This window comes from Erythrolamprus reginae, chromosome 4 (genome assembly GCF_031021105.1).
Source record: "Erythrolamprus reginae isolate rEryReg1 chromosome 4, rEryReg1.hap1, whole genome shotgun sequence".
NCBI lineage: Eukaryota > Metazoa > Chordata > Lepidosauria > Squamata > Dipsadidae > Erythrolamprus > Erythrolamprus reginae.
Window position 1 is genome coordinate 106,765,939 of NC_091953.1, and position 14,462 is coordinate 106,780,400.

The 14,462-nt window shown below is 43.5% G+C and overlaps 1 protein-coding gene across 4 annotated transcripts; it reads right to left on the bottom strand.

Moving 5' to 3' along the window:
• Positions 1 to 4,298: 4,298 nt before the first annotated feature.
• Positions 4,299 to 13,368, bottom strand: ING1 (inhibitor of growth family member 1). 4 transcript variants are annotated; one of them, XM_070751158.1, is made up of 2 exons: positions 10,413 to 13,368; positions 4,299 to 6,114 (listed from the first exon to the last, which is right to left on the bottom strand). In XM_070751158.1, exons 1-2 carry the CDS (start codon positions 10,552 to 10,554, stop codon positions 5,411 to 5,413), a joined length of 846 nt encoding a protein of 281 aa, XP_070607259.1. In that variant the 5' UTR covers positions 10,555 to 13,368; the 3' UTR covers positions 4,299 to 5,410. The 4 variants fall into 4 exon arrangements, with proteins under 4 accessions (XP_070607259.1, XP_070607263.1, XP_070607261.1 ...); XM_070751162.1 differs by lacking the exon at positions 10,413 to 13,368 and adding an exon at positions 8,646 to 9,694; XM_070751160.1 differs by lacking the exon at positions 10,413 to 13,368 and adding an exon at positions 8,652 to 8,823.
• Between the last annotated feature and the right edge of the window lie 1,094 nt (positions 13,369 to 14,462).

A 14,462-nucleotide genomic window follows, 5' to 3' on the forward strand; every position in this document is an offset into this window, starting at 1 on the left:
GTCTCTCAACCTCAGCCACTTTGAGAGGTGAGGACTTCAATTCCCCAGAATTTCCAGTATTGAAGTTCATACCTCTTAAAGTTGCTGAGATTGACAAACATGGTTTTAGAGAATGACTGCCAGTCAACTGAGAAAACTATGTCACAGGACATTGGGTCAAGAAGAAGAACCAGTTATGGCCTGCCAGCTGGTGGCAGACTCCGACAATGAAAAGGTTGGGGAGACACCTGGGCCAGTCCTGGAGTCTGGGGAAGGCTCTAATGGATGCTCTTCATCGGCAGAGACAGAGCCAAGGCCATCTAACATTTCTCAGCTGCCTTCGGAGTTGGAAATAAATGTGGAAGAACAACAGCTGGGGCCTGTTTCAGATGCACATATATGCAGAGTTATTAGGTGTTGTGGTTAGCTCTGCCCCAGCTCCTGCCCCAAGGAATGTGGACGTGGAGGTGGGGGAGACATCCACATGTCGCAGGCCTGTTTTGCTCCCAGTAGAATCTGCCGACGAAGTCTCCTCTGACCAAGGAAGTGTGAGTGACAGGGAAGAGGGGAGTTTGGCAGACAGCCCAGGAGGAGATCAGTCATCTGTATCATCCCTGGATTCTGAACAAGAATTAATGACACATCCACACATGCGTAGAGTGATGCATAGGAGACAACAACTGAAGGATTATTACAAGAGAAAATGAGGCCACCTGTGGTTGGGTGGGGCTGCTGTAATTAGTGCTACAGATAAAAGTGCAGCCTGGTGTTTTAGCCTCATGGCAGTTTATCTGATTCATTGTTTGGTCAAGATCGTGGTTTTTGCTGTTCAGGATTGTGTGTGTGGACTCTCTGGACTTTAGAATTGCACTCAATTTCCCAGTTATTGGGTGAGCAATTGGACTGCATTTAACCTGTGCCTTGTGTGTACCAGAAAATCCCTTTGACATTTAAAAAGGGAGCTGTTTGTTTTTCTGTTTGTAAAAACTTTTGGGTTTTCCTTTTATCGTGTGGTGTGTGTCTTCCTGGACTAATTACCCTGTAATTACGGGCGGTTGAGACACGCGTGCAGAACATTAGGTGAGGAGAACAAGTGAGTACCAGGAGGGGACTCGGGGAGAAAGGCACACATGGATGCTGAATGACCCCTCCCTTGCTGGGGAATAGAAGCAAAAGGGAAGTGGCGTTGTAGGAGACAACTGTTCTGATTTCATTAGGAAGATTTGCTCATCGTGGTTGTGTCTCAGAAACTACTTGAGTTTAATTTACAGCTGTGCAACAAGAAGCTCTGGCAATTATCCAAGGATTATAAGGTCTGTTATTGCAATTAGCCTTTGGAAGAATTGTTGCCAGGACTTTTAGAGAAAGAAAAGATAGAATTCTTTATTGGCCAAGTGTGATTGGACACACAAGGAATTTGTCTTTGGCGCACCTGATCTCAGTGTACATTTGGCGGGCCCCAGGGGAAGACCCTTCTCTGTGGCAGCCCCGGCCCTCTGGAACCAACTCCCCCCAGAGATTAGAACGGCCCCCACCCTCCTTGTCTTTCGAAAATTACTTAAGACCCACCTTTGTCGCCAGGCATGGGGGAGTTAAGTTATCCTTTCCCCCTAGGCTACTACAAGTTATGCATGGTATGTTTGTGTGTATGTTTGGTTTTTTATAATAAGTTTTTTTTTAGTTGTTTTTATTAATTGGATTGTTCATGTTGTTTTACCACTGTTGTTAGCCGCCCCGAGTCTGTGGAGAGGGGTGGCATACAAATCCAATTAATAATAATAATAATAATAATAATAATAATAAAAGAAAAGATACATTTGTCAATAATCATGAGGTACAACACTTAATGATTGTCATAGGGATCAAATAAGCAATGAGGAAGCTATCTTAATAAAAATCTTAAGGATACCAGCATCAAGTTAGTCATACAGTCATAAATGGGAGGAAATGGGTGATAGGAATTATGAGAAAAAACTAGTAGTAATAGTAATGCAGTAGTAAATAGTTTGACAGTGTTGAGGGAATAATTTGTTTAGCGGAGTGATGGCATTCGGGAAAAAACTGTTTTCTGTATGTGAATACCATGAATTCACAATAGTTAAATGAAGAGGATTTCTTCAGGAAAGGAGTCTGTTTCTGGGTTGTGCTAAGGCTGTGACAGAAGAGGACCACTCAGAGAAAGAATAATAATAAAATATAATAATAATAATAATTTATTAGATTTGTATGCCGCCCCTCTCCAAGAAGGGGTATGTGAGAATGTTAATGTTTCTCTGTGAATGGGAATCGAACAGCTATATGCAGACTTAAAATGATGTTGTGCCTTTACAGTGTATAGGATGACAGAAAGGGCACTGAGCCTATTCAAACCCACTGAAAAGGATCTTTTCATTTGTGCATCTGAGAATGTCAACAAATCCTGAAAGGAATCTCTGGAAACGATGAGACTTTGAATGGGAAAGTGAAGGAAATAGGAGCAAACAGATTTTTCATCAGTATTTCAACTTTACAGCCATTGTGTAAGAAAACACAATCCTGGAAGTCAAACTCTGGATACTTAAATGGTGTCACTGGGGATCCTGGCAATGCACATCTTAATATTGAAGAAGTTGAGAAACTGGTCTATGCTATGAAAGATTCCTAGAAGAAACATCTTAGGGGGGAAAAAAAGCAAGGAAGGAAATATTTGGCCGCTGGCTCACACACTTAATTAGAAATTGGTATAAAATTAGAACAGGAAGATTGCAAAAGCTCAGAACCAAATATGTGGCTACTGTATGGACAAAGTCCAAGAAAGCAGAAGATAAGAGGAAAGCAACAGGTTAGGCAGAATGAAAACTTGGGTGTTTTGCAGAAGACAAGAGTGAAAGGTGGTACTCAAATTTTTAAATTGTTGTGGGAAATAAACAGAGAACTAGAGATCTTAATTTAATAAAACAAACATGTTAGAGGCAATCTTGAAACTTCATGGAATGATACCAATGAGTTACAAAGTACTGAACAACTACAATTGATTCAAAGGGATAATTTTATAGATCTATAGGGGTGCCCATCTCACAGTCTCAACAGACAGGTGCATATTCTCAGAATCTAAAAAAAAATGCTTAAAATTCCAAAATTAGAGCATGGCAGCCATGTTGAGAGTATAACAATAAGATTATCATTATAGATTATCAGGGAAGGCAGAAATTTCAGATAGTATCTTTCTGCATCAGATTATTAGTCTTGAAAAGAGATATGCAATAATAATGAGGATTTCAGTTATGCTGACATCTGCTTGGGATGTAACTCTGGCAAGAGTCAGAAGTTTAACTCTTTTCTCTTACTGACAACTTTATCAGAAGGCAGAGGAAAGAGCAAAGCGGTCTATTATTCTGAAAGTAAACCTCACCAACAGGCAAGAACTGGTTGAAAAATGAAGATGACTTCCTGGGGGAAAGTAATTGTGTCACCTTTAAATTTATGTTGACTTTGTGATCCTTATGGGAAAGCCCATAGCACCGTGGTGGCTAACATACGGAGCCATATCTGTTGGCACACAAGCGGTTGCCCTAGCTCAGCTCCAGTGCACATGTGGATGCCTGCCAGCTGATTTTTGGCTTGCAGAGGCTCTGGGAGGGAATCTTTGGCCTGTGGAGGGCCCTCCGGGGAGCCAGGGGAGGGTGTTTTTGTTCTCCCCAAGCTCAAAGAAAGCCTCTGGAGCCTGGGAGAGCAAAATATGGGCCTATTGGGCACATTGAAAGTCAGAAAATGGGAGTGGGGGCACTGAATATGGGTGTGGGCATGTGCGCAGTAGCACACACACACATATTTTGGCACCCAAGGAAAAAAAGGTTTGCCATCACTGCCCTAGGAAGTCCAATCTCAGGATGTCACAGAAAGGATGGGGGAGGAAAAAACTTCAAATGCTTCCTGCCAGTTTCCCACAAGGAAACTCAATGGGGAAGCAGATGGGAAGTCAGAAGTCACTCCTACTGGTTGTTATTCTTTTATCTGCTATCTATGTAGGTAAGGAAATATCTCTGAAGTGATGACCCAATAGGTCATGAGTTGCCTATATGTACTGTTTATGTGTGTGTAGGCAGAAAAAGCCTGGCAGAAGAGGGTGGATGTTTACCCACTGACATCTTAGAAATTAGTGCTGAATTACTTAAGAAAATAGTCACTCTTCTTTATAGGACTACGGTATATTGATCCCATAAATAAAGCTTTTCACATCTTTCTAAATGTACAGAGATTAAAATATATGTTCACAATCCAGTACATTCAAGACTAAAGGAACAACAAAAGGAAAGTGAAAAAGAAAACACAGGTGTGAATTGGATTACTCAATTTAATTTATTCCTTAATATCACAACTGTACAACTTTCATACATACAGAAGGAAATGCATATTGACTACATCATGGCATGTAGATGCATTTCCAATTATAATACAGTTAAGTGCAACTCCACTTGAGAAATGTACATTTGTACAACTTATACAAAGTAAAGACCGCTACACTATTATTCTGTGACAGTATAAAGCCTTGATTTATGTTAAGTTTCACTACTAAACCATTTTCTGGTTAAATACAAAATATACTAAATCATTTTTAAAAGGCCTTTCTGGTAGTTGGCCAGTATATAAAATATGTTGTGTAAAATTTAACCTTCTGCATTTTAAAAAATAAGCTTGTAACATGTTGTCATTGAGAGCTATTAAGAGTGACACATTTAACAGGAGCCATGCTGTAACTTCTTTTCCTTTGCTACTGCATCAATCACCATGAGAAAAGTTCACCGATATAAACATGTCTTAGAAACCAAAGCCCATTGAAAGCAATGGTCTTTAATGTTAATATGTATTAATAAGGTGTATGATGATCTCTCATAGTTTTGGAATTATGTTTAATTGAAACAAAGAACACATACTTCCAGGTAAATAGCCATAAAACCAATTCAGAGTGAAGTGTGTTTAAACCTAACTAAAATAAGGTGGTTTAAGCACCCTAAACTCTTCATTTGGTTGTATTTTTAATTGAACTTGCAAGGCAATGCTGCTTTATTCAGACTACAGAATAAATTTTTGGAAACAAGACCACATTCTTCTACAAGGAAGAATGGAAAATGTTATTCAGGTTTCCGCCTATATTTTCACTGAAGTATTACCAGTTTGTGAAAAAATGTTTTTATAAGATGAACCTGAACATTACTACATGTTAACATTCTTATTTTGCTCTATGTCTTGACCAACAGTTCATTTTTTTGCTAACAGCTGTATCAAAGGAAAAAACTCAAACATTTTTCCTATTGTCATTCCTATGACAAGAATGGTTTGATGTATAACCTCCTTTAAAAATATACATTTTACAATCCTGCAACCTCAACAAAAAGGTGAGGCAAGAAATAAATATCAGTTCTCAGGGCTTTATTTGCTTCTGATCTGTAAACTACCTGTTGTAAGCTCTTTCTTTTTTAGATTTCTCCAGGGCTTTGTCCATCGTTTTCTCATTTTCTCCTCTACATTTGGGACAGTACCATTTGCCTTTGGGTTTATGATTGAGTCCCACACAAGAGAAGTGAAACCATTCAATTGGACATTCATCATTGTCACAGCCTATCATTTCTCCATAGGAGACCTGGTTACACAAACAATAGGTTGGTTCATTGGGATCAATAGGTAGGTCTGCAGGGGAAGCCTCCCTCTCTGCTTTGGTCTTAGACCTCTTCTTTTTCTTGGAAGTTTTTGCTTTCTTCTCCTTTGGCGTTCCGGAAGTTATATCATCATGATCATGATTATTAGAAGCATTCTCACGGTTTTCATTATTTCTTTGCCTCCTGGATCGCTTATTGTTGGGCTTTTCTGCCTGAGTCAGTGTTTCATTCTTTGATTTGTCTTGGTTAGCCTTACCACTATTTCCAGTGATTTCATTAGTCTCTTGGCAGGTTTCAAATAATTCTACATGACTATCAACTTGTCTAGTTCTGTTCTCGACGAGTTCTACCATTTGGCTGACAATCTGGATTTTTTCATCTCCTAGTTCTTGACTTCGAATCAATGCCCTCTGTATACAATGCAATAATCTTCTCTTTTGTACTGCATCTGTTTCCCGTTTGAATTTTTCATAATAGTCATCAAGTTCTTTTAAGATCTCTGTAAAGAAAGAATAAGGTTGTTATTTGTCAGCTTTGTACATAACACAGAAATGTTTAAGTTTCATCAAATAGGTTTGATCAAATAAAAATCTCCCCAAACTTTTCATCATGTAACTTGCTCTACTTCTAAGCACCACTATTTGAAAAACAAGATGTGTAATTTCTTCTAAATTGGGCTTGACTGCTGATGATTTCAGGAAAATATTTTCCCCCCCCTGGCAACAGTACAGATATGGTTTCTTACTGCTTTCTTTCAGAATGATTTTTAATGAATTTCACATCTAACCTATAGCTCTTGTACTATATCACTTGGAAGTCTCATATTCATATTATTTATTGTTAGCATATGGCATTGTTACATTAGCCAAGACACCAAAATATTATTGCAGAGTAATAGTTTGCGTGGCAAGGTACCAGATCTGTTGTAGGAAGCACTTGAGTACTTCCCAAGATACACCACAGGAGAGCAAGCTGGCCTCTTTGGAGAGGGGCGGCATACAAATCTAATAAATTATTATTATTATTATTATTATTATTATTATTATTATCAGAAAGACCAGCAACCCTTCCTGCAGCATCACCTCTCCCTCCCCATAGTTGCCATGCAAACAGCCGTCATGGCTGTGAAGGTTCAGAGCTGGCAGAAATCTAATGCATAGAGCATCAACGTCTCTCCCTACCAAAGTGATTCCTACCGTCTACTTACACAGAACATGCTTTTGAACTGTTAAGTGGCTAGAACCTGAAGTGAGTGACGGGAACTTACCCCAACATGCAGTGCTAGGACTTGAACTGCTGGAGCAGAGACCATCTCCAGTGTCATTAAGCCACTGAGCCATAGCACCTCTTCACATTCAGGCGCTAAGAAAGTGCAAACCTGTTTACTTTTCCATCCCAGACAAAATCATCCAGGAACTGTGGCATACTGAGATACATACAGGAGCCTGGGCATAAAAATATTGTTGGCATAAATTGTTGGTAAGCAAATAAAATAAGTGTTTGCTTCTACTAAACTTGTTGCTTCAAGATTTTACTCAGAGGTTCTGCTTCAAGTCACCATGGTTTATTTTGCTCATTATTTAGATATATATTTCTGTGTGCATAAAGTAAAAAAGGTAAAACTGACCAGCTTCTTGGCCACACCACGGACATGTATGCTCTTTTAAAGCACCACATTAGTAGTTTTACAATTGTCTTTTCATTTGGGGGGGAGGGGCAGGAGTTTTCCCACTAATACTGGGAATTTCCTGGGGGCCTCCCATTTAATTTCTATTTATTAAGAATTTAGCTTTTAAAATCAGCAAGGTTGGCAAGGTGCTGCCACCTAGCTGAGCCGTTAATGTATTAGCCCCTACAATAGAGTAATAATTCATGCGAATGTAAATTGTGCAATTTATCTTTGGTTCTGTTGATTATATGCTCGCAGATTAAGCCACCGTTTTTTACTCTAAAAATCCGAGCTGCCCTTTGAACTATTTGTAAGCCATCTTGAGGAAATTACATGGAGTTTTCAAGGTCGGAATATGTCCGTCTCTTTTTAAATAAAGAGGCAAAACATAGAAAAATACAGTGTTGTTGACATGCAAAAAATCCTCGCCGCTGACTCTCTTTCTTCAAACATAACCAGCGCCAGTCTTGGAACCTGAAGCGAACTCTCTTTCTCCCCGTGATGGCCGTTTCGTCCCTGTCTTTATTTTAGACCGGGGCTTCAACGGATCCTCTACGTATCAACCCCAAGAACGAAACACAGCATTTGCGCAAAAGGAAAGAGAACAAAAATGGATTCGCCTCGACGCCTCTGCTTCGGGAGAAAAAAGGGGAAAAAGCCGCTGCTGGTCAGCGTAGCACGTCCCTCCCTCACCCGCCAAGTCCCCGGCCGGAGCCTGAGGTAAATCAACGCGCGGCGAGAGGGGGGACGACGACGAAAGAGGCCCCACCCCTATCCCGCTTCCAGGGCAGCAGCCAATTTCGCGGATAAAGGGGCGGGGCCACCCTACAGCACAAGAGGCCTCCCCGCAGCCGCGGCGTCGCTGAGAGGGTGGAGCTGAACCATCAGAGCGCGCGCAGGGAGCGGGAAAACAAGAACCTTCAGGCCCCGCCCCGTGAGTGTGCGCTCGCGTCCGCTTCCACATTCGAAAAAAGACCTAGTTCGTTCCAGCTGCCTCGCTTACTCTTAGCCAATCAGAAGCGCCTCCCCTTGCCTCTCCCTCCCCCGTCTCCTTTTCAGGCAACGAAGTCACGCCCTCCCCGTCCCCTCCCACAGGATGCGATTTCTAGGACCATTGTTCTTAGAAGGGAAGTGGCGGTAGGCGTGAGTGCGTGTGTGTCTGTTTTTCTCTTTTACGTCTTGTCTTTAATAGAACGTACGCGAAGAGCAGGAACCATCCAACCGGCCAATCAAGGTCTGGCCACTCCCACCACAGCCCGACTGGGTCGAAACCGTCCAATTAGAACAAGGAATTAAACCAATAGCCCACCTTCTAGCTAAAAACTATTCCCACCAATCAGTAGGGAAAGCCCCAAACCAACCTCCACCTTCTTGAACGCCAATGTTCCAATCAGGTCCCGAGGGCGGGCAGACGACAGCCTTCATCTTCCACATCAACCCATTAGTCACCGCGCGCCTCCAACTCTTCCTTCAACTAGCATGCCAATCAATCTCAGAGGAGCAGCCGGGGCAGTACGAAACCTCCGCCCGCCGCTTTCCCCCTCCTCCCTGTCCCCCTTCGGTCCTGTCAGCGTCACAACGAAGCGAAGATCGGTAGAGAATTTAAGGGGGTACTAATCATTGAGCAACGGGGCGGGGCCAAAGCAGCTTCCTGAGGGAAGCTTCACCAATAACAGCAAAGGAGGCGTGGCGAGCACAATCGGGGAATGACGAGGAGCTATAAAAGCCCCGTGACGGCGCTTTTCACTCTCTTCTTTTTAGAGCTCAAGCGCAGAGGCGTCTCCCTTTAGCGCAGTCGAGTGTTCGCCGCGGGTTGAAATGCCCGCCCTTGTCCTTCAACCCTCCTCTCTTCCGTATTACCCCTCCTCAAACAGCCGTTCGTACCCCAAGTTGACGCTTGTTCCTTCCCCTTCTCTCTCGCCTTTCTTACACTCGCCTGCTTTATTTTTTGGCGCGTCTTACGGACGGGCGACACAATATTAAGTCCTCACCACAAAAACAAATACTGTACTTGCTGTTTCTATCGTACTCCTCCATTAAGCGCCGCAAACACATAGCCGGTTCCCATCCCCTCCAGTTCTCCACAGGCGGAAAAGGGAGTTTGGACGTACCAGGGGCACTCCGGTGTCACCTCCACTAACAGCAGTCGCACTCTTTTTCACCCGCTCTCCACCCCTTTTTACCCCTCACAGCACCCGGTGACAAAGGACTTCTCCGGCTCTTTAACTCCAACCACCATTTCCCCGGGTTGCAGAGTCTGAGAAAGGGAGGGAAGGAAGGATCCAGCCTCCCTTTTGAAAAGAGCTGCAAAACGCGGCAGGAGTTTGGGAAGGGGGGGGAGGCCCTCCCGCACATCCCCAGCCCACACGGGGATTTATATAATCGGTTCCCCATCACTTTCCGCTCCTTCTCCCTGCAGAATTTGGGCGAGAGCAGCCCGTTTTGAAAGAAAACCCCATTGAGAGAGGGGGGGGGGAGGAGGAAAAAAAAAGAGGGAACGAAGGCTACAAGCCCGGCCCACCCCTCGCACACTCCAGCTAATCCACCCGCCCGCCCTCTCTCTCTCTTACTAGCACCCTCTTCTACTACAGCCATTGCGAATACTAGAAATTCCTCAATGTGGAGCCCTGGTCGGTCTCCTTCCTCGCCGCTGTCCCACCGTCCCCCAAAGCAGCCCCTGTTCGTCGGGGAGCCAGAAAGAAACAGCTGCCTCCGTTGCCCCACGCGTCCGGATTTTCCTGCCCCTCCTCTGCCCCGCTTCGGTGGTGGTGCCGCCGCCTTTTTGTCCAGTATTTTTACACCTCAGAAAGCCAAGTCCTGGCTTTCGAGAGCCGAGGACCGAAAGGAAAAGACCTTTTGTTCCGCCCCGAGAGGGGATAAAAAAGAACTGGGTATCCCTGCAGAGCAACCCCCCCCCCCTTCTCTACTCTTCCTTGCTTTTCCGCTCCTCTTCTCACTAATAAATAATCCTGATAATAAAAGCCAACCCTCGGTTTCAAGATCGGGAGGGGGGGGGGGGCGCAGGGAAAGGGACCCGAGAGACCATCTCCACAAACAAGGCAAGCCGAGGTGGCTTCTACACAAGACTCCCGTCCACCGATACACATAAAGGAGAAAAGCTCTCTTACCTTGGTATTTGGCGTCTATTTCCCTCATCAGGGAGACGTTTCTCTGCAGATCGAAAGGCAGCGATTCGATCGATTCCAGGTAATCCTCCACATAGTTCGCTAAATGGAGCTGCTCCCCGTTGCCAGGATTCAACATTTTCATCCGGCCGAAAAATTGTGGGTATGTATATGTCTCTCTCTGTGTGTATCTCGTCCTCTCACCCCAATGGGCGAGAGTTTTCCTTTCCAGCACGGCAGCCCCAATGGCAGAGACTCAGCCCTCCGCCGCCTCGGTGCCTCTCTCTCTCTCCGGTTCCTCGATCCAACCGAAAAACACACACACACATACACACACCAGAAAAGCTACATCTGAATCTTTTCTTCCCCCGAACAGGCAGTCGCACAGTCCGCGAGTCCTCTCTCCAGCGGCGGTAGCAGCTGATTGAATGGCTGTCGTTGTCGGTAACTCACACCAAGGAGGTGGTAGGAACAATCAGAGGGATGTGTGTGCGTCTCCGTGCGAGTGTGTGTGGACAAGAGAGGGGAGGAGGGTGGAAAGGGAGAAGACGGTGTAAAATAATAATAATACACAGATCTCCCCCCTCCCCCCGGCAGACAAGTAAGATCCGCGCGGTAAAAAAAAGAAAATGCCAGGCAGAAGCGGCGTCTCTCCCGGTGCGTGCCCGCTGCTCCTGGGCTGCCGGTGATCTTAATGCAGCTCGCTCTGTACGCCGCACTTGATCCAACGTGGAAAACCCAAATACCAGTTTCAAACACTTGGGAAACATTCAACCCCGCCAGCTAGTGCGCCTGCGCAGCACTCCCATTGCAACCCCCCCCCCAAGAGCGGCAGCGGCAGCAACAGCCGGGAAGCTCAATGCGCTGCTTTCTCTACAGTTGTGTCGGGCTCTCCCTCCTCCCCAGAAGGAAGTGAGACCGCGGGGGAGGGGGGGAGCCGCACGGGAATGGGGTTTTGTGCATGCCCAAAGACAGTTTTCTGACGTAGGGGCGGAGGAAAGGGGGGGGGGGGGTCGCAAACGCAATACTGTACAGCTTTTTTTTTTCACTTAAAAAAACGAGGGGGGGGGGGGCTGCGTCGCGCCGCCTCTGCTGGAGCGGGAAACCGGGGCCGCGTTGGCCAAAGGCGAAACGAGAGAGACGTCTGAAGTTGGGCGGCGTTTCATTCCGAACTCCTCCCGCCGGAGCCTTTGCATTGCTCAGCAGCACCGCCGAGAAGGGAGGACGGGCAGAGCTGGTAAGAAGTTGGGGTGGTGGGTTTGTCGGGCGGCCGGGCCTAAAACTTGGGTCAAAGAACTTGAGGGGCCTCCTCAGCCACTTTGGTGCCCGGAGAGGCTGTTGGCTCCCCTCTGCATTGTTTCGTTTCTCCAATTTTGCAGGAGTTGAGTTAAAAAAAGGAGACCGTCTCCTTCCCTGCTTGAAGTTAGCCACTGCCTCTATTATTATAATCCCACACTGACAACCGGAGGGCCCAATCCGCTGTCAGGCTTGTTTCCCGCCCCTTTGCTTTCTAATCCAGTCACAGGCTGCGGGTTGCAGAGCCGGAAAAGAGGAGGCGAGTAAAAAAGCGGTGCATGCGCAAATTCAAGACTTGTGGATAAAATGGAGGACGAAAAGATGCAAAAAGAAAAGTAGACTACATTTCCCTGTAACCGTTTCCTTTTCCTCCCCCTTTTTTGTGTGATGCCGCATGCGCCCGGATAATGGCTCCTGGACTCTCGGGTGGGGTAGCCCCCTGCTTTTAAGATTGCCTGATCTGAAAATCAAAGCACACTCGGCTGCAGAAAACAAGAGTATCTTAAGTGGAACAAGCTGGTTGCTTTCCTCAGCCCTGATGAGTAAAGGATACTTATTATTTGAATTTATCCACCTGCAGTACCCTCCTAAACTCAAATCCATGTACTGTACCTAAGTAGTCCTGCTTTTTGGAAATTAGATTTACGTTGATGTAAAGATAAAAACTGAACAAAGAGAGAAAACATCAGGAAGCCGAGCTTTAAAGCCAGTAGTTAACTGCACTGGCAACTTAGATATATGGAGTTAGCAATAGATGTAAATTGCCAGATGCCCGCATTAAAAACAACTGCCTTGAAAATGGTTGAGGATGTAAAACTGACAGAAGGTGGAAGAAAAGGGATGCCTTGGTGAAATAGGCAGTGTAATGGAGAGTCATTCTTAAATTTTCAGACCACTGAATGTTGATCTGTTTTTGCAACCATGATATTCATATATTACATCTTAAACATTAACTTGCTGTGTTTATAGCCAAACAGGTGTGTGGTGGCAAACTTTTCCTTTTTGGCATATAAACTTCAAAATGTAAGATTATACACTGATAATAAGAGATTGCACAATGAGGATTTGAATAGATTGGTTTTTAGCCTGCCTTGATTATACATATTTCAAGGAGACAAGTTGACATTATATACCTTCCTCTTCCATATCAACCCTATGAGGTGGGTTGGAGCTGAGGGAGAATGACTGGCTCAGTCATCTAACTGATGTTCATGCCTAAAGTGAGATTACAACTCACAGCCTGTTGGTTTCCAGGCCAGTACATTAACCACTAAACTGTAGTGTAGATTGTGGTAGTGTTTGTTTTACATTCTCACCACAGGTGAGAAATAGTATCCTCACCACAGGTGATCCTCCCTGAAACAGTTATCCTTCAGTCAATAGAGAAAACAGTCTATGTAAAAGAAAGAGGTGAGTTAGCTGCTTTTCTAGAAAATAGATTGTAAAAGCAACTCCACAGAAGTTGGAATAAAATAAATAAATACATTAAAAAAATCATTTTTTTAAAAAAAAATCAAGGGGCCCACCACTAGTGACCTTGAACCAATTACTTCCCCTCAGCCCAGCTCACTTCACAGGGTTATTGTTATGGGGAAAATTGGAAGGCATGTTGGATATCTTTACTGTTTTGAATTATATGTGAAAATAATAAAAGCAGAGTATAAATAAATGCTGAATCAAATGTCTGAATTTTTTTCTTTGCCTGCTGCAGACAATCTGCACACCAGATTGGTGTGATATCCTTGCGGTGATTATGCTGTGGGTACCTAGCAGTTCGAAAGCATGCAAATGCAGGTAGACTAAACTAGCAGATAGGGGAAAACAGCACAATTTTCCTCCCAACAGATAAAAACCAGAAAAAAAGGGATAAGGGATAAAACTAGCTCTTTTTAACAGGCTTCCTTTTGTTTCATACCAAGTCTCAAAAAACAAGGAATGGATTTGCCCTCCTCTTAGAAAGTATGTTTCTCAGTGACACAATTTCACTATGCTGCTTAATCCACAATCATACATATGGTACCAGAAAGGGAGGGGTTTTTTTATAAATGATAAACAGCATTTGTGTTCAGTAGTTTTTATTGTAAGATTTGCTTCTTGTTTGCTAGAAATAGCAATAGTAGCTAAGTACCTACACCCAGAAATACTTTGTGTAAAAATTTCTGAAAAACCATAAACCTCCTTGAAAGCTTTAAATGATGCTTGTGGATTTATAGGAAGTTATTTTTGTGTGGAGCAATGTACTACAATATTTGTGTGTCTTCCATAATTGTATTGAATGAGATTTTTTTTCAACTTGGGAATTTTTTTCTGGCCAATCTGTAGACTTAGGCATAAATTTAGTTTCAAATAAGAAAAACAGACTTGCAAACCTTCATTCAACTTGATTTGTTTCATCAAAAATAGATGTATAAGAGGTTTTGCATTAATAGTCTTATACTTTATTAGTTACATTCAGTCAATTTTAGTAAGATTCGTGTCTGTTCAGTACTTTATTTTAGACTATAAATGCATAGACACACATTCATACATATGATCTAGGATTAGAGATAAAGGATGGGCTACAAACGACAACTGCTATTTGTTTCCAGGCTTAAGGGGCAGAATTTTCAAGCTTTTTATTAGCTTTGTTATTTTTAATTATTGGCTTAAAAATTTTGGGATAATTCTGGGATATAAATGATTGCAATAAATATTTTCTTTTTGGTAGTACTGTATTTTTATTTCATTTCTATAAATATAAATAGCACTTAAGACTTA